This window comes from Dermochelys coriacea, chromosome 9, assembly GCF_009764565.3.
Source record: "Dermochelys coriacea isolate rDerCor1 chromosome 9, rDerCor1.pri.v4, whole genome shotgun sequence".
Classification (NCBI taxonomy): domain Eukaryota; kingdom Metazoa; phylum Chordata; order Testudines; family Dermochelyidae; genus Dermochelys; species Dermochelys coriacea.
Window position 1 is genome coordinate 101,987,162 of NC_050076.1, and position 19,600 is coordinate 102,006,761.

Below are 19,600 nucleotides of genomic sequence, written 5' to 3' on the forward strand. Positions count from 1 at the left end.
TAGGGTCATTACAATATTTTCAGTTTTATTCTCTGTTAATACAGCCTATCTAGGCATTTTGACCCGAGCTGCACACTGAGCAGATGTTCTCATAGGCAATGTTATGGACTGATCAAAGTTATTTTCCTCAGTGATGTACAGGAAACTAAGGCTGACATGGTCCAGGACCCAGTTATCTGGGAGACTGACTCTCTCCATATGTCCCATCATAGAAGCATAGTTACAAATAAAATGAAAAGATATACTTTGGCAATGAAGCATATAGGCTCAGCTAGAGGGAATGCCTTAGCTCCCTAAACATCTAGTTTAGAATATTTAATGTTACTGAAGTCCCCAATCCAGAAGAGCAAGTTTAGCACTTAATCCTGAGGATTAATTGCATTCTATGCAATTACTTGTATGGATTTTTATCCATATTAAACATTTACATACAATAGTTTTGCATGATGCTTCCCAAGGGAGTTGAGACTGATTGTCAAAGGGGCCTTAGGCATCCAACTCCTATCGACTCGCAATGGCAGTTGGAAGACCAAGTCTCCTTTGAAAAGTTCAGTCTTACAATAGAAGTTACGTCACAACAAGATGACAGACAAAGGGAAGGGCAATTGAAAGGCGAGACAAAGGTTAAAAGAAAAAATTTGAGCAATTATATAGTGGGCAAGTTACAAATTCCGATACATTTGCAGATGCCATTCCAGACATAAGGAGCAGCGTGTCAAGAAGCACAAAGGCGAGAGTGGGATGAAGCGACAAAGGAAGTCACAAGGCCTGAAAAGTGTGCAGAACACAGCAGGAGAGGTGGGAGCAACTTTGGGCAGGTCACTTACTCTATGCTTCAGCCTCCTTGTCTGTAAAATGGAGATAATACATCTCACAGCGGTGTTGGGAGGCAAATCTGATGTTTGTCATAGAAGAGAGTATAGAATCAAATTTATCTAATGTTTATGTCCTATTTGATAAGAAGGCTAAAAAACAAGAGATACGGTCCACTGGAAAGGCCATAAAATCACAAAGTTCTGCACAGCTTTACAAGATGATTTAATATAGCTGTCCCAGTGGGTAAGTCAGTGGAATTAAAACATTGCCATTTGTATAGACACAGGTGATGTGTCTGCTTCCACTAAACCTCTATTTTGTTAAGTTGTTAAATTCAAGTTTGTGTTTAAGTCAGACTCAGCAGTGAGCATTTCATTTGTTGTTTAATTGTCCACTTTTGTTTACAGCAAGCCCAACTTTATGCTATGTTTGACCTTCATAAGCACAGAAAATTGTATTAGTAACAACATTTTTAAAAATTCAGGTATGACACATTAAAGTTGTTAAATACATATACACACACCCACACACACCATGCTGAAGGATATACACATTTAGATCTGTAAAGCACTGAAGAATATTTTGTGTGCAAGTGTGTTAAAGTTCATTCCAAGGATCAAATGAACTAAGTCATGAAAAAGTTTTTAGCAAAAATTAGCATAAAAATAGCCTGAAGTATCAGTCTTCAGAAGCTGTCACAGGACTCATTATGCTGAGCAGAGAACTCCAACAAAGCATCAGAGGAACTAACTGAACGTTGTATGTTCGTATTGAATGGTTCTGCTAACCTCTTCTTCTGTGTCCAAACTGCTATGATTAGGTGCTAGCTCAAGCAGAGCTAGTGCATAGATGTCTACCTGCACTGGGAACCACAACTCCAATCAGTTCTTACGCTCTCAGTATTTCTTTTGGTGGATCTCAACTCAAATACTGTTCCTCCCACATGCACAGAAAGCTCCAAGAGCAACAGGGACAGCAGAACACTACCTAAAACAAAAAATGTTTATCTAACCTAGAAGCATGTGAATCATAAAGGTAGCAACAAAAAATGCTGCATGAGCCAGATGGAGTGGGCCCAATTTCAAAAGATGTTACAATTAATTCTAAATTATTTGTGCCCAGAGAGGGTCAAACATAATGGCAGGCATTTTGACTGCTAAATACAGTGGGAATATTATTTGAAAATACAGCTTGTTAACAAATGATATTTGGTTTTGCTAGTAATACTACTTAGCACTTTAAAGCTTAATTATTTAAAACAGTCTTCACAACACTCCTGTGATATGGGCAGGCAGTATAATCCCCGATTTTCAGACAGCAAAACAGAAAGGTTGTGAGACTTGTCCAAGGCCAGAGGTTCCATATCAGTAAGAGGATTAGAATTCAGTCCCATGTTTTATTTATTAGGCTATTCCTCGTTTCCTGCTACTAAAGAAAAAACATGTATTTGGAGTATTCCACCACGTAAATTAGTTCCTGTTTTGCACTCCTGAGCCCAAGTATTAGTTACAAATGTTAATGACAGATCATAGAAATTGTGAGAAATCATATTCTGCTTAATTTTACTGTTTTGCATGTTCCATACCTAATGACAGAGATGGAATTAGAGCTGGGTGGGAAACTGTTTTTACATCCCATAACATTTTTCAAGAATTTATATTTCTGCATTGGAATGAACCCAAGATCTTTCAAAGTTTTCTGCAAAAAAATTGGAGACAAGGACTTGAACCTGGATCTACCACATTCCACCTGAGTGCCCTAACTACCAGGCCATGGCCTATTCTGGACTATACATTGGTCAGTCTCTCTTGAATCCAATCTGGGCCAGAGAAACCTTCCCAAAACTGATAGGTCCCTGTAAAAAAACCTTACTTCTGACAAAATCACCATTTTCCAATGAAAACCCATTTGTCAAAAATTTTTCAACCAGCTCTACATGGAAATCATACAGCAACTAGTTACTAAATTAGCAAGATGGGGTAAGACCAGTAATTCTCTAGGTCTCCCAGTTATTCTATAGGGGCTTCCTGAAGGTGGCCACTAAATTATACATCCAGCCTAGGCATGACCATGGTTAGTGACATTAGAAAAATCACATACCAGGTCTAAGAGCATAAGAATGGCCATACTGGGTCAGGCCAAAGGTCCATCAAACCCAGTAACCTGTCCTCCGACAATGGCCAATGGCAGGTGCCCCAAAGGCAATGAACAGACAGGTTATCATTAAGTGATCCATGCCCTGTCACCCAATCCCAGCTTCTGGCAAACAGAGGCTAGGGACACTATTCCTGCCCACCCTGGCTAATAGATTCATGGAAGATAGGTCCATCAATGGCTATCTAGCTCCCTTTTGAACGCCGTCATAGTATTGGCCTTCACAACACTCTCTGGCAAGGAATTCAAGAGGTTGCGTGAAAAAATACTTTGTGTTTGTTTTAAACCTGCTACCTATTAATGTCATTTGGTGGCCCCTTGTTCTTGTATTATGAGGAGTAAACAACACTTCTTTATTTACTTTCTCTATACCACTATGATTTTATAGACCTCTATCATATCCCCCCTTAGTTGCCTCTTTTCCAAGCTAAAAAGTCCCAGTCTTATTAATTTCTCCTCATATGGCAGCTGTTCCATACCCCTAATCATTTTTGTTGCCCTTTTCTGAACCTTTTCCAATTCCAATACATCTTTTTTGAGATGGGGTGACCACATCTGCACACAGTATTCAAGGTGTGGGCACACCATGGATTTATATAGAGGCAATGTGACATTATCTGTCTTATTATCTATCCCTTTCTTGAGGATTCCCAACATTTTGTTCGCTTTTTTGGCTGCCACTGCACATTGAGTGGATGTTTTCAGAGAACTATCCACAATGACTCCAAGAGCTCTTTCTTGAGTAATAACAGCTAATTTAGACCCCATCATTGTATATGTATCGTTAGAATTATGATTTCCAATGTGCATTACTTTGCATTTACCAACATTAAATTTCATCTGCCATTTTGTTGCCCAGTCATCCAGTTTTGTGAGATCCTTTTGTAGCTCTTCACAGTCTGCCTGGTACTTAACTATATTGAATAGTTTTGTATCATTTGCAAATTTTGCCACCTCTCAGTTTACCCCTTTTTCCAGATCATTTATGAATATGTTAAATAGGACTGGGCCCAGTACAGATCCCTGGGGGACACCACTATTTACCTCTCTCCATTCTGAAAACTGACCATTTATTCCTACCCTTTGTTTCCTATCTTTTAACCAGTTACCAAACCATGAAAGAACCTTCCCTCTTATCCCATGACTGCTTATATTACTTCAGAGCCTTTGGTGAGGGACCTTGTCAAAGGCTTTCTGAAAATCTAATACACTATTTCCACGGGATCTCCTTTGTCCGTATGCTTGTTGACACCCTCTAGTAACCCTAATATACATCTTTATGACATTAAGATAGCCCAGGACAGAGTGCATGTAAAAAACTGATAGTGCAGAACGCACTAGCTTTGACAAAAGTGCAGGGAGGGTACAGACAGAATGGACTCGGTATCGATTGCTTTGCTCTGGAACCTGCCTGCTTGTTGATATACAGACTGTTAAAAATAAAACCCTAACTCAAAAGTTTTAAAAATGGAATTGACCCCATATCTTACCGCTCTTTCAACAAGCCTTCCACTGCAAAGTCAAAGGGAGCACAGCTTTTGGTTCAGACTGTGTGCAAAACAGAACTGATCCAGCTAATAACTATTTAAAATATACAGTTAAAAAGAAAGGTGTTTGTGATAGGTAACTGTAATAAAAGATTACTTAGCTAAAGCTACAACTACCCCGCTACAGATAATACACTTAATTTCCAGATGGTCAATTTATGATTTTACATTTAAATAAAATATTTTTATTTAATCCATAAGATGTTTTATAATGCCTGAACAGCACTGCACCAGTTTATAGAAAGATTTGGTATACATCAGTGGTATGAAGCACCATACACAATGTAGTTCATATAGGGTAAAACTAACTTCATAAAAAAGCCTCATTTTCTACATTATTGATTTTGCCTTACTTCTATGGTTCACTGTGGTTCCTAGATTATATATAAAAGTAATGTCTACCACCAACTTCTATTGGATTTACTAAACAGTAACGGTTTGAACTATAACATTGATAATGGTACCCTCTCTAATTCGAGACAACAGACATTGAACTAGCATTAGCAAGAGTATACCCTATGAAGTAAGTAACGAGATGACGTAGCACAAATATTCTAGAATGAAAGATGACATCATCTAAATTGCAGAGTCTTGCGTGGTTTGTTGGTTGTACAGGCATTCTCAAACTCCAAGTTCAACATAAAAGAAAAGTAACAAAAGCATAAAACAGGATATTGAAGCAGGTCTACAAAACCTGTAGTTTGCCTCAAGAACTCTGTATTTCCTAGGTATGAGCTTTGTGTTTATAAACATGAAACTGTTTTCACTCTCTGCATCTCAGCTCATAAGGCCTTAAATTGAACACTAGGAAGTTAAAAATTATGCATTTAAAAACTAGTACTCATGTTATTAAGTCTTACACGGTTATTAACCCTTCCATGATCTTTATAAATATCTAATTTGCTTTTCACATGCAGAGTTTCTCTCAGTTTGGACAATGAATACAAACCAATCCGTGCCCTTTTCATGATCTTATGCACTGGCACCATGCTGCAAGGTTTGACTTGCAAGCATTGCAGGGAAAAATTTTTTTTTTTTTCCAAATTAGTTAATTTCACCCCATTTTTTTGTTTTGTAGGAAGCCATTTCTATTGCATTTGTTTTTGCTACTGCATACATCTGAATCACCGAAGCAAACAGGACTAGCTCTTCGAGGAACGAAGGACCTTTTGACAGAAGAGTTGGGAAGCAGCCTCAGTTAGGAAAACGCATTTTTAAAAGTTTTGTAAAGTCAGGTAGTTTTCTAACATCCCAATGCCACCCAGCTGTGATCACCACGTATTCCCCCCAGAACCAGAGGTGTCCCGCCCACTGACAAACACACGGAAGACTTGGGGCTGTTTCCTCCCTCCCAAAAACAGATTCCTGAACCCTTCGGCGACTCCCCCCGCGGTCGCCTGCCGAGGCGGTGCAAGGGGAAGCGCAGCTTCCGCAGCGCGCCCCGCGGGCTCTGAACGCGCCCCCGCCCCAGCCGCGGGAGGGCGGAGGCGCCCCCCCCCTTCAGAAGGGCCCAACGGGGGGGGGTAACGGGGGAGCTGCAGGGCCGGGGCAGCAGGGCGAAGGGGAAGAAGCCCGGGGGAGGGGGGGCCGCACGGCGGGGGGGGGGGTACTCACGGCGCGGGGGAGGCGCCCCCCGGGTGCACGTCCTCGGGCGCGTCGTAGAACTCCTCGGTGTCGCTGTCGGACGCCATGGGGCGGGGGCGGGGCGGGGCGGGCAGCAGGCGAGGCGGCGGCGGCGGCGGCGGCGGGGGGCTGGCGGCGGCAGTGGGGGCCGCACAAGTCTCGCGAGCGGAGCGGGCGCGGCGGAGGCTCCGCCCACTGCCGGCGGGGCCGCTGCGAGTCGGCCAATGGCGAGGGACGCCGCGGCGTAGCCCGCGCGGGGGCGGGGCCGTGCTCCGCGCAGAGCCTGGGCCGGGCTCGGGGCTCTGCTAGGCTCGCCTGGGGCTTTGCTGTGCCAGGGGCCGGGGCTGCTGCTCGTTGGGGTTGGCACCAAGAGACCCCGGCTCGGGCAGGGCTCCGCGGTGCCGGGCGCTGTACCAACACCTGGGAACGGTGCTAGGCGCTGTACAAACACGCAGGGGAGAGAGGCTGCCGGCGCGTCTGGGCAAGAGGCTTCTGGGGCTCTGGCACAGCGCTGGGTGCTTCCAGAGGCTGGTGATTATTTCTGTTGGGCTGGGAGGGGCAGGGCTCCACCGTTCTCGGAGCTGTACAAACACCTAGGGGAGAGACAGGCCTTGCCCTAAACCGTCTTGCACCCTGAGTGATCTGGAATGATGAGACCTTCAGAAGGGCAGTGGTTTCATTCACCTTCTTCCTGGGCTGACAGGCTGCTCGAGATTGCACCGTTATTAGTGGCCTGTCAAGCTGCTAGCTGCAGCCCTGCCCCAACTAAACTCGCATGACTCCGGTTAAATACAAGGTCCCAGAAAAGGAAAATAAGCAGTGAAGTCAGTGGGCGCTCCACTCATCCCTTCCCCTTCTCAGCTCCCCACTGTCTCCCTTTCACCAACCACAGCCCGCACAACCCCCCACCTCCAAGCTGAACAAGCAGCATGGAGCTAATGCCCAGGGCACATCAGGTGCAGATTGCAGTGCTGTCATTTCTGTTTAAACATTACTACCAAATTCAGATTGATCGTTACCCACCGAGATTATCCATTCATATAAAACCATCTCGCAGCTCCCACATAAAATGGGATACTATTCCTCCCTGACTGGTGAATGCCAATGCAAGAGCGTGTACAGAAATACGTTGAGGTTAATGCAGGAAATCCCCACTCACCCTAGGTCGATTATTAAAGCATATGGCTCAATAACCCATACATGTGGTTGGTTGTGCAGGATGAGGGTGGAGCTAGGTGTTGTGAAAAAGGAAGGTAGCAATGGTTGAAATGAGAACTGAAGGGTGTCACATAATTAATAAATGGAGCTGTTGAATGACTCAGCCATTTGTTTCTTTGCTTTTCGGAGGGTTGCTTTGGTGGCTTGTTTATACAGTTTTTATACTTTCCTATAAAAGCTGTATAAACGAGCCACCAAAGCAACCCTCCCAAAAGAGAAGAAGATCCACAAAGAGAGAAGATCCACAAAACTCTGTCTCTGAGCAGCCAAGATCCCGAGTTACATCATTGAGGGATAGAAGCTGAGGAACAAATTGATAAATAGTAATAAGGCACCAGGACCAGATGATATTCACCCAAGAGTTCTGAAGCAGCTCAAATATGCAATTGCAGAACTAACAACTATAGTATAAAGAAAAGGAGTACTTGTGGCACCTTAGAAACTAACACATTTATTGGAGCATAAGCTTTCGTGAGCTACAGCTCACTGAGCTGTAGCTCACGAAAGCTTATGCTCCAATAAATGTGTTAGTTTCTAAGGTGCCACAAGTACTCCTTTTCTTTTTACGGATACAGACTAACATGGCTGCTACTCTGAAACGTGTCAAATATAGTATATAACTACCGCTTAAATAAGCCTCTGTACCAGATAACGAGCACAACTAATGTAATGCTGTTTTTTTAAAATGTCTCCAGAGGTGATGCTGGTAATTACGTGACAGTTAGCCTAACTTCAGTACCAGGCAAATTGGTTGAAACTATAGTAAAAAACAGAATTATCAGACACATAGATTACAATGATATGTTGGGGAAGAGTCAATACAGCTTTTGTAAATAGAAATCATGCCTCATCAATCTATTAGAATTCTTTGAGGAAGTAAACAAGAATCTGGAAAAGGATGATCCAGTGGATATAGTGTACTTGGACTTTCAGAAAGCCTTTGACAAAGTCCCTCACCAAAGGCTCTTAAGCAAACTAAGCTGTCATGGAATAAGAGGAAATGTCCTCTCATGAATCAGTAGCTAGATAAAAGATAGGAAACAAAGGGTAGGAATAAGTGGCCAGTTTTCACAATGGAGAGAGGTAAATAGTGATGTCCCCTGGGGGTCTGTACTGGGACCAGTACAATTCAACATATTCGTAAATGATCTGGAAAAAGGGATAAACAGTGAGGTGGCAAAGTTGGCAGATGATAAAAAATTATTCAAGACAGCTAAGTCCAAAGCTGACTGTGAAAAGTTACAAAGGGCTCTCACAAGACCGGTGGCTGGGCAACAAAATGGCAGATTAAATTCAACGTTGATGAAAAGTAATGCACATTGGAAAATATAATCCCAACTATACATACAAAATGATGGGGTTTAAATGAGCTGTTACCACTCAGAAAAGAGATCTTGGAGTCATCATGTATAGTTCTCTGAAAATATCTGCTCAATATGCAGCAGCAATAAAAAAAAAGCTAACAGAATGTTAGAAACCATTAGGAAAGGGATAGATAGAAAATACAGTATCATAATTCCACTATATCTCCACAGTACACCCATACCTTCAACACTGCATAAAGTTCTGGTCACCCCATCTGAAAAAAACATATATTAGAACTGGAAAAGGTGCAGAGAAGGGCAACAAAAGTGATTAGAAATATGAAACAGTTTCCATAAGAGGACAGATTAAAAAGGCTGGGACTGTTCAGTTTAGAAAAGAGACGACTAAGAGGGGCTATGGTAGAGGTCTAATAAAATTGTGAATAGCGAAGCGTGGTTTATCTCTTCACATAACACAAGAACCAGGGGTCACCTATTGAAATTAAAGGCAGCATGTATAAAACAAAAAAAAAAAAAGGGGAAGTACTTTGCACAATGCACAGTCAACCTGTGGAACTCATTGCCAGAGGATGTTGTGAAGGACAAAAGTGTAACTTGGTTCAAGAAAGAATTAGATAAACTAATGGAGGATAGGTCCATCAATGGCTATTAGCCAACACAGTCAGGGATGCAACCCCATGCTCTAGATGTCCCTAAACCTCTGACTGCCAGATGCTGGGATTGGACGATAGATGTTGGAAGGGAATCATAGTTGATCACAAGCTAAATATGAGTCACCACTGTAACACTGTTACAAAAAAAAAAAAAAAGCAAACATCATTCTGTGATGGAGCAGGAGTGTTGTAAGCAAGAAATAATTCTTCTGCTCTATGCTGGGCTGTTAAGGCCTCAGCTGGAGTATTGTGTCCAGTTCTGGGCACCACATTTCAGGAAAGATGTGGACAAATTGGAGAAAGTCCGGAGAAGAGCAACAAAAATGATTACATGTCCTGTGAAGGAAGATTGAAAACATTGGGTTTGTTTAGTCTGGAGAAGAGAAGACTGAGGGGGGACATGATAACAGTTTTCAGGTACATAAAAGCTGTTTCAAGGAACCGGGAGAAAAATTGTTCTCTTTAATCTCTGAGGATAGGACAAGAAGCAATGGGCTTAAATTGCAGCCAGGGAGGTTTAAGTTGGAGATTTTTAAGAGCAGGTTAGACAAACACCTGTCAGAGATGGTTTAGAAGATAATACTTAGTCCTGCAGGGGTGCAGAGTGCAGGAGACTGGACTAGATGACCTATTGGGGTCCCTTCCAGTCCTATGAGTCTATGATTCTAAAATAATGTTTTCTTTTGTTTTTTGGAAATGTAAATGTTCTGATTTAATATTTTTATTTTGGGGGATTCCCCCTTTCTCTTCCTTTTATACCTTTTCTACTGGAAATGGGGGGAAATGGTAAGAATGTGTGGGAAAGTGGGGAAAACATTTTATATTTTATTTTTCAAGTGTCAAAAATGGATTTCCCACATTTTCTTACTGTTTTTCCCTGGTTCCCAGTGGAAAAAAGAGTGAAATGTAATAAAAAGAGAAGCAGGGGGAAATCCAAAAACAAACCATAGAAAACCAAAATGTTTTCATTTCCAAAAGCCAAAAATGAAATGACACTTCAAGATGAAATAAAATGCAAAATTTCCGGTAAAATATCTGAAAATTTTCAGTTGAAAAAATTTTAAAAGGGATTTTTCCTGTTGAAAAAAAATTGGGACCAGCTTTAGCAATGAACATTTGAATCCAGCGAGAGACAAATTCTTTGGTTCCTCTTTTTATATTATATATATATGTATATATATATATATATATATATATATATATATATATATATATATATATTCCTGCCTATGAGATTTATCTTATGTGGACATTCTCCATCCACCGCCAAATAATCAATGAATAAGGCAACAACAGTTCACTGTAGGGACCTAACTGCTTTCTGACACATTAAACATTCCTTTCATTTGCATCTGTAAAGTAATTTTATAAGTACATGTTACTGAACCAAAGCAGAATAATTTATCAGCACTTGCCAAGATGACATGCTGATCAGAATTTTCTCATTACCTTGTACTTCCCCCACATCTATCTGTTAGGTCCACTTATTTCTCTTGTTGTCTTATTCTTAGGTTGTAAACTCTTGGGCCACCTTGTTATGTGTCTGTCTAGCACCTAACACAATGGGGGTGGGAATCCAGGTACTACTGCAATACATTAATAATTAATTAATTAAATGGCAAATATTTCTGGCCAGGGGCTCAAAGCTGAATTGTGGGTCTTTGTCACTTAGGCTAAACTTCTAAACTTTTGGATACTTGGACGGATCCTCATTCTTGAGGAGTGAATAGTCTTCTCTACTTCAGAGTCTGCAAGTAGTGCATTTTAAGATTATGACCGTCCTTCAGCTTTCCATACAGTACCTTAGCCCTCAATCCTGCAAAGATTTGTGTACATACGTAATTTGATGCACTGTGAATATTCCCATAGACTTCAATGGGATTACTTTCAGTACCTCACACTAAACATGGGCATGAGTCTCTGCAGGATTGGGATCTTAAATGGGACTCCACATTAGGGAGGATTTTCCTGTTAAAATACATTGCAGGTCCAGGAACAAGCTGAATTAGATTCATTATTGGTAGTTGTGATGTTATCTAATTAAAATATAATCATGCAAATCGTTATTGCTACCACTGTTATATAATTGCAACAAATCTTATACAAAGTATAACACATGGCCAGAAAGGGCTAAATAGCTTGCAGGCTAACTAACCCAGAGCTAACCTGTAGAGACATGTTAGAAATAGTAATTAGGGCCATTCTATAGTAGATAGGCTAGAACTTTGAAATGCAAACCTATATTGTTAGAAGTTAGAAGTGATACTAATTATGTACTCATAAATGTTAGCCATGTAAACAATATGTTCCTGTCTGTCACTATAGCTGTTGATTTAGATCAGAAGGGAATATTAACATTTAGATGAATTTTGGGTGCAATGATGTCATTGTCTATATGTCTCTTTGAAGTTTGTGATAGCCTGCCTAATGGATAAATTGCCCTATATTAATTTGTGTAACTAATTACTGGTGATGTTTAGGAAACAGAAGGTTACATCAAAAGCCTGTTGTTTACCCAGGACTGTATGGTCAAGTGGATGCTAAAACACTGTATAAAAGACTCTTGGGTCTTGATCCTGTCATCTCAGATCTGCTTAAGCTTCATCAGGGGAAGTTTGAGTCGCAAGACTGAGATCCTAGCCTAAGCTGGAACACCCCGAATATAATATTGGACATTGAACTATAACCTATGGACTAAATTCTAAAAGAACTCATTGCAACTATAAAGCTCACCATGTCTGCTATGAATCTGAATTTCAAGATTGTACTTATGTCTGTATGTATACTGATCTTTTAACCTATTCTCTCTCTCTTTTCTTTTTTAATAAATTTTAGTTTAGTTAATAAGAATTGGCTGTAAGCATGTATTTGGGTAAGATATTAACCTGGGAGGTAATGTGTCTGATCCCCTTTTTTATATGATTAATAAGATTTTCATTAATCCTCATCATATCTGACTTGGGTGTCTAGGCAGAGCCCTGAGGCTGGATCACTTTAAGGGAACTGTGTTGTTTGGACTTCTGAGTAACCAGTAAGGTAACAAAGAAGCTGTTTTATGCTGGCTTGGTAAATCTAAGTATTGGAATATCCATCAGCTTTATGGGGATTGTCTGCCCCATTCTTTGCAGTTCACCCTAATTGTGTGACCTTAGCTGGGTCCCCTGGGAATCTGGTCACAGTAGTCAACTTTGTCAAGAAGATTGCCTTGTAACAACTGTTTAACAGTCTTGGTCCGTGTCACCTGGCCTGGTCAGCACAACTTGCTATAAGACCGTTGTCTGCTATTTCAACTTTGTTTTGTAGGATAGGAAAAAAAAATCAGATGCCAAAAATGAGGCTGTGACACTATTAGGGATGTGCAGCACTGCAAGTTATAGGTACTGTATAAATGCACTTATATGGCAGAGAGCTGCCAACACATTCAAAGTAATCTCTATGGAAATCTCTTTGGTAACACATAGGAAGAGACAAATTTCTTCTAATGAGCCTCCGGGGCACAAAAATTTAGTTGAAACTTGACTGTAATCCATCACTCAGTGGGGAAGATTGTGTGGGAAAAGCACAGACCATCAGTTTTCAGAAACAAAACGTTACTCAGAACAAGATAGAGTTTGAAATCCAGAGTATGAAAGCAGAGTGCTCTGCATAGCATGTGGGTTTAGGCCAGTATACACAGGAGGCTACATGGCATGCTCACGGCATACACACAGAGGAAGGGCTGGGCCTTCAGCTCCAAAAACACACACCTCTAGCATTTGAGCCAAAGGACACACCTAGTAGGTTCTCATTCTCTCTGAACGTGCCTGTGACTACAGGGTGACATCCCTCACAAAAGGGCAGTAATGGGTGAAGAGTGGCAGCCAACCAGATGATGATGGTTGTGGGGGGTGGGAGGAAGATGAGGAGGGAGGGCACCGGGCACATCCTTATGCTGTTTTTGTACTTATTCTAATAAATAGGTAAGGTGGGACCTGGCTGGCACCTTGTACTTTTATGTAGGGAACAATAGGGCAAAATATCACATGCAGAAAATTACTGACTAATTGTTCAATGTTTAATACATAGCTCATGTTCCTATTCTGCCAGTCATCATGACACATAGATTCCGTTAAAGACAATAGAGTAGTCTCTAAATGATTAAAGCTAATGATGTAATCTTAATTGGAAAGACAGACCTCTACAGAAGTTGAAAAAGCATGAAGAGCTTCTTGAATTTAGTACTTTGCCAATAGCTGACAGAAATTGTAAGGCTGAGTATATTGTTGCCCAGAGGAAATGATATAGATAACATTAGCATTTTAAAGATCACCAAGAGCCCAAGTGTGGATTTTACTCAAGTATAACTCCATTTACTCCTGCTTTGTACAAGCTTAAGATCAGAATCAAGCCCAATTTCCTATATGTAGTGATCTTTGCCCTCTGAAAACTCTCATCCTGTAAATATCTGAGAAGATTCACAGCAATTGTTAGACACTATAGGAAGTCAGTAGGATAATTACCACAGCACTAACAATCAGCAACCTCAATTTCCTTTATCAGCTTGGACAAGTATAATGTTGCATATTATGAAGGATTTTTTAGAGATGTCATTAAGTATCAGCAAATCTATTTGTTGATCGGAAGAGGTTAGAAAGGGAGGCGTGCACAAGATTTGGCAGCCACAATGCTATGTTTCTGCCAAGCTCATAGGAGCAAAATAGAAGAATGTCTTCCATGGTTTTAATCTCACTCATATTTCTTCAGGGTGTAGTCAGGTGTTTTCAGTTTGTTTTAAAGGTGAATATTGTTAACTTTCCTGTTCCCAGCCAACCAGAACAGCACAGTTTGGGTGTAGCAGGCAGGGCTGTCTCTGGAGGGGTGCGGGGCCCAGGGCGGAAGTGACGAATTCATCACTTCTGGGACCAATCGAGCCATCCCCCCACAAAGCGCGGGGCCCGGAGCAGTTGCCCCAATTTGCTGAATCCTAGGGACAGCTCTGGCAGCAGAAATACAGTTTCCAGAGATATAGTGTACAGTTCGTGACTGGTACTACAAATTATTCAGCCTTTCTCCTCACCCACACAAGCAAATCTTTGCAGATAAAACTTCCGATTGGCATTGCACACAGCTGTGCAGAATGCGTTGGCAGCAGGTAAGGAGAATAATGATATCTGTAGTAATTGAGAATTAGATTGTCTGGTTGAGGCTGGATTAACTACAAAGCAGCCTCAATCTGGCATGAGGCTATGACCCAGCTATACTGGTCCTACCCCAGCAACCAGGCTGCAGCAAATGGCCACAGTGCCCTGCTGCGGACGGTACATTTCATATTCACAGAATACTCATTGATGGTGAGGGAGTGGCACTCACCAAAGCCATAGGTGAATTTGGCCCAAAAGAAGCAGAACACCTGTGTGCTCAAAGCAACTGTCACTGCAGAAAAAAATTAACAGGCCAAGATTAATAATTACTGGTAATGCCAGTAATCTTAAAAAAGTTCCAGATCAGTCAGCTCTCATGTGGCTGTGTGAAAGTGGAGCTGCAAGCCAAAGGCAGAGCCCGGATGGAGAAAATGGAAATGAGTTCCTTGTGGTAAGTGCTGAGTGCACAAGACTTGACTAAATTTACAGCCCTGGCATTCCTGTCCTGTCAGTAAGAGTTCCCAGCTGAGGTGGTTATGACATTCTGGTCTAAGGAAATCAAACAATCTGTCTATACTGCCTTTCTGTGGACATGCCTGAAACATATCAAAGGAATGCCAAAGGGGGCAAGGCTCACATATCTGGATGGGCTGTACCTGCTGTCTGTGTGAGGAGTGAACTGGCAAAAGCCTTTTAATGAAACGTTTTTTTTTTCTGGCTATTAAAAAAAAAGTGAAACACTGGCTCCGGTTCTTCCCAACAATCTGGCTGCTTCATATCACTCTGGCTTAACAGGTTACCTGCCCCCAGTGGGACAGAATCAGGGTAGTGGTTCTACTGCCTGCCCACTCCTGCCCAAGCTCGAGGAGTGTGGCCAGGTAAAAGGATGAAGGTGTGGAGTGCTGTTGAGTTCTGCTGTTCCCTGGATGTCCTGGGTGTAACCTAGAGCAGCCCTGAGGCTACTCCAAGTTGCGCAATGGGCCAAACCTGTCACCAGTCAGCCCCAGGGCCACAAAATTAATATAAAACCATCGTTGTCCCTCCCAGTCCTGGAATGAGCACAGCTCAGCAAGACACAGGAAATCTGGGCCACGGTTTCTGCATCCTCAGGACCAAATTAAGCTATGGTATTAGCAGGTGCAATTATATTAGCATTAATAGGTGTTGCAACAGCTCGCCTCAGAGCTGTATTTGCCTTCCTGGTGTCACCAACCAAGAACCGTCATAACAGCCACAATTGACAGTCAGTCACAACCAACACCAGCTAATGATTGTGGGTGTCTTCCCTTGGGTTTCCTTACTTCCCCCCTTGTTATTGCTCTGCGGTCTCCTCTACCTCCCATAAGCCACACCCCTGTACCTAATTCCTCACTTTGTTTCTAGAATGTGCCATCTTGGTTCGATCCAAGTAGTTCCTATATGGGAGGTGGGGGTCAACTGCCAATGTTTGGTAAAGAAAGAGCACCTTGGAAATGGTAACCTATAATTTCACTTTGTTTTCCATGGAAAGCGGAGTCTTTGTAGGGTCATTGATATACTGGGCCTGGAGTAGATGTCTGGCTTCCCGGTTAAATGATTATGATGATTTCTTTAGTGCCCCAGAATGTGCTCGGTGCTTTAGAAATGTATCAAAAATCTCTAGTCAGGCCCCTACCCAAAGAGCTTACAATGGCCACAGGCAACACGCAAACACAGGGGTGGGCAAAGGGCAGGACTTCCTTTCTTTAAAAAGCCAAGAGAGGATGCTGTCTGAAGCACTGTGGGAAGAGGACCAAAGAGAGCTTGTGCTGCCCACAGGACGAGGAGGATATTCCAGGTGTAGGAGGCATTATGGAGAGAGGACAGAGGTATGGCTGTCTGTCTAAACAGCCCCCAGGGCAGTAGCTGCTGAGCCACTCACAATCGTTAACTGATACGCACAAACCCCTGAGCAGGAGGGAAGTGCTAACATCCTCATTGTACAAAGGGGAGCTATGGCTCAGTGCAGATTAAGCAACTTGCCCAAGGTCACACAAGAAGTTGATGGCCAAGAATTGAATACAGGTCTCCTGAGCCCCAGTCCAGTGCTGGCTGGTGGGTTTCCTCTCTACCCCTGCAACGGGAGCAGGGGATGAACCCACCAAATCCTAGGAATCATGGGGACCTGCTAGGCCCTGGAGTACCTGATGCCTCTTCAGCAGTCAAGGCTCCTGTCCCTTATCTAGCTATCAAGGCCCCAGGTTGTGGCTGCCACTGGAATTCTCCTCATAGAGGTGTGAGTGCGTGCGTGTGTGCGTGTGTGTGTGCACGTGCAAGGGAGGAATTCTGACACAGAGTGACCAGAGTCGGAGGGAGGGATTCTATCCCCATGGGTGCTGATACCTGAATTCCCATTTGCTTTACTCTGCTTTTTACTAATATGGAAAATCTGAGTAGAGGAATTGATTCTAATCTTTTCCTGCATAAATCGCTGGAGTTGTAGATAAACACTTTGGCGTATGAGAGCCTGGCACAACACAAGAACGCAGCTCTCCACCAGCTTGGGCATTACATAGGGCACTGGGAAACAGAATGCCTTATGGGATGATGGAACAGATGCTTCAAGAATAGGAACAAATGGGCTGATCTTAGCAATGCTGTCAGTTGCATGTATGCCTACTGAAGGTTTTAAGGCAATAAAAAGGTTGATGCAGAAATGGGCTTTCTTGGAATGATCAGGATTATCATACAACACGGACATAGTCAATTAACACAGCACTTTCCTGACCACCCGGTGCAGTCCAGGTCCCAGACACTTGACAATCTACATAAAACATGACACACCAACAGAAGATGAAACATCAGACAGCCGTGCAGGAGAGGCACAGGGCGAGAGAAAGGAGAAAGATTCCCTGAAAAGGTGGGTTTTAAGGAGGAATTATTGCAGGATAAAGTGGGTGCTTTGAGGCTAAGGAGGGGAGACCATTCCGGGGGGCGGGGAGAGAGCATGATGGATGTCACAGAGCTGAGAACTGTAGGAGGAGGGGAAGGGTGAAGCAAGGGGAGCAGCTTGGGAAGAGTGTAGAGGGTGGAAGGGGTGTGTGGAGGAAAGAAGAGCACAAATGTATGTGGCCCGATAGGCAAGGACAAGGAGCTGGAGTTTTCACATGGGAAGCCACCACAGCCATTCCAGGGGATGAGGGCACATGACCGGGCACAGCCCAGGTCTGGTAAGGGGGCACAGCCCAGGTCTGGTAAGGGGGCACAAAGGTGGCTTAGGCTATCCAGATTCTGGGCTGCTCCAGGGCCTGGAGTGCTGGGCCTGTTCTAATGGACAGCAGCCATTCTCATATTGCCTATGGGCTGCACCACAGCCTGGAGTAGCGCACCTTCTCCACAGTGCTCCGGGCTGTGTATGCATCCCCTCGTCCCACAGTGCCAGGGCTACCGAGGGGGCAGTGTAGGTCCACTCAGTTGCCCTGCCCTACCCCTGTGCCGCGGGAATACTCTCCCAGAGGCTTGTGGTTGCTTTACAGCCCATCCTCCTCCAAGACAGTGCACAAGGGCTGGAGTGAAGACAGGTTTCTTCGTCATTTCCGTAGCATACTGCAGTAGTAGCCTGGAGCATCTTATTCGTTAGCTGCCCATTAAAAATAAAGATGATCTGATGGAATATGCGTGAAGATACACACCACTGGATGGAGCAGTGTAATCCATTCGCTATCCTGTAGGAAATGTCACAGCCACCCAAGAGCTCCCATCTACCCCAACACTCCTCCCACAACCCAAGCCAATATATATATATATATATATATATATATATATCTCATAGAATCATAGAATCATAGAATATCAGGGTTGGAAGGGACCCCAGAAGGTCATCTAGTCCAACCCCCTGCTCAAAGCAGGACCAAGTCCCAGTTAAATCATCCTAGCCAGGGCTTTGTCAAGCCTGACCTTAAAAACCTCTAAGGAAGGAGATTCTACCACCTCCCTAGGTAACGCATTCCAGTGTTTCACCACCCTCTTAGTGAAAAAGTTTTTCCTAATATCCAATCTAAACCTCCCCCATTATTATTATATTATATAATATTATATTATTATATAATATTATATTATATATTATTATATATATATACACAAATAACAAATAAAAATCTGTAACACAATCAACCCATCCAAACCAAAAAGCCACAAACAAAAAAATACTCCAAGCAGAGTTTTTACCCCCAAAAGGGAGGAGAACCAGAGACTCCGCTAAGGACCCTGTGGACTTTGCTATTGCTACTCATTGCACATAGAAGGCACTCAGACACTAGCCTGATGGGTGGCAGCATAAACTCTAAGACAGAGTTTGGGGGCTGGTATTTGGACCTCACGCTTAGCTGGAAAAGGTGCATGATCGGCAGCATGTCACAACACAGGGCAGGCCTGTCACTTCATGGGCACCGAGTATCAAAACACTGCAAAATGCTACCCTGCCATATCCCGGATTAGAACCGCAGTTGAATCAGAAAGCTGCTGAGAATGCTAACACCTGGTGTTGTATGCCAGGAATCCCACTACCATGTTGCTTACCCCAGGGATCACATGGTGCTAAGGGCAATGCCATTGCAAACATTTCTCCACCTATTTCTGCTGTGAACTAGTGTCGGTTGGGCTAGAGGATCTTTTTCTCTGGAACCTCTGGTTCTTTCTCGGAGGTTTGAGAGGTCTCTAAAACTCTGAGAATTGCATCAAGTGGAAAGCATCTTTGAGCTCTTTGTGATCTACTGAATTTCCTTTTGTTCGCAGGGGTGTAGATCCCCATGAACGCAATGTGGCTCTAGAGTCTTTTAGAGTGTGGAGCAACTCATTGGTATTCTCCGTGAACAACTCCAGTCCGTCAAACGGGAGACCCTCTGCTACCCTGGACTTCTCTGCCCTGTGCATCTCCGCTCCTGTGACGGTAGAACAAGCCACGGCACCTGCAGCATGTAAGCATGCCTGAAGGACTGGCCTGGCCAGTAACATCCCTCAGCAATAACAGCTGGAATCGTTCCCTTTCTTCTGGAGGATGATTTTTTAATAAGAGAATTAAGTTCTGTGTAATTTGTGAAATTATATTTGCCCATTAGCACTTGGTAATTTGCAAAGAGGAAGTGTAGAGATGCAGATGATTAAGATTTTCTCCCTAGAAGATCCAG

At 43.0% G+C, this 19,600-nt stretch overlaps 1 protein-coding gene across 3 annotated transcripts in view; it reads right to left on the reverse strand.

Moving 5' to 3' along the window:
- The window catches only part of WDR44 (WD repeat domain 44), a 57,703-nt gene extending 51,351 nt beyond the window's left edge, over positions 1-6,352 (reverse strand). The window contains exon 1 of one of the 3 annotated variants that reach the window (XM_038416048.2): positions 6,132-6,352. In XM_038416048.2, coding sequence (XP_038271976.1) covers positions 6,132-6,208 — 77 coding nt within the window. In that variant the 5' untranslated portion in view covers positions 6,209-6,352. Of the gene's footprint in view, positions 1-5,032; positions 5,152-6,131 lie in introns of those variants that run through there. The other 2 variants (XM_038416047.2, XM_038416046.2) reach the window with 2 other exon arrangements.
- Positions 6,353-19,600: the final 13,248 nt, after the last annotated feature.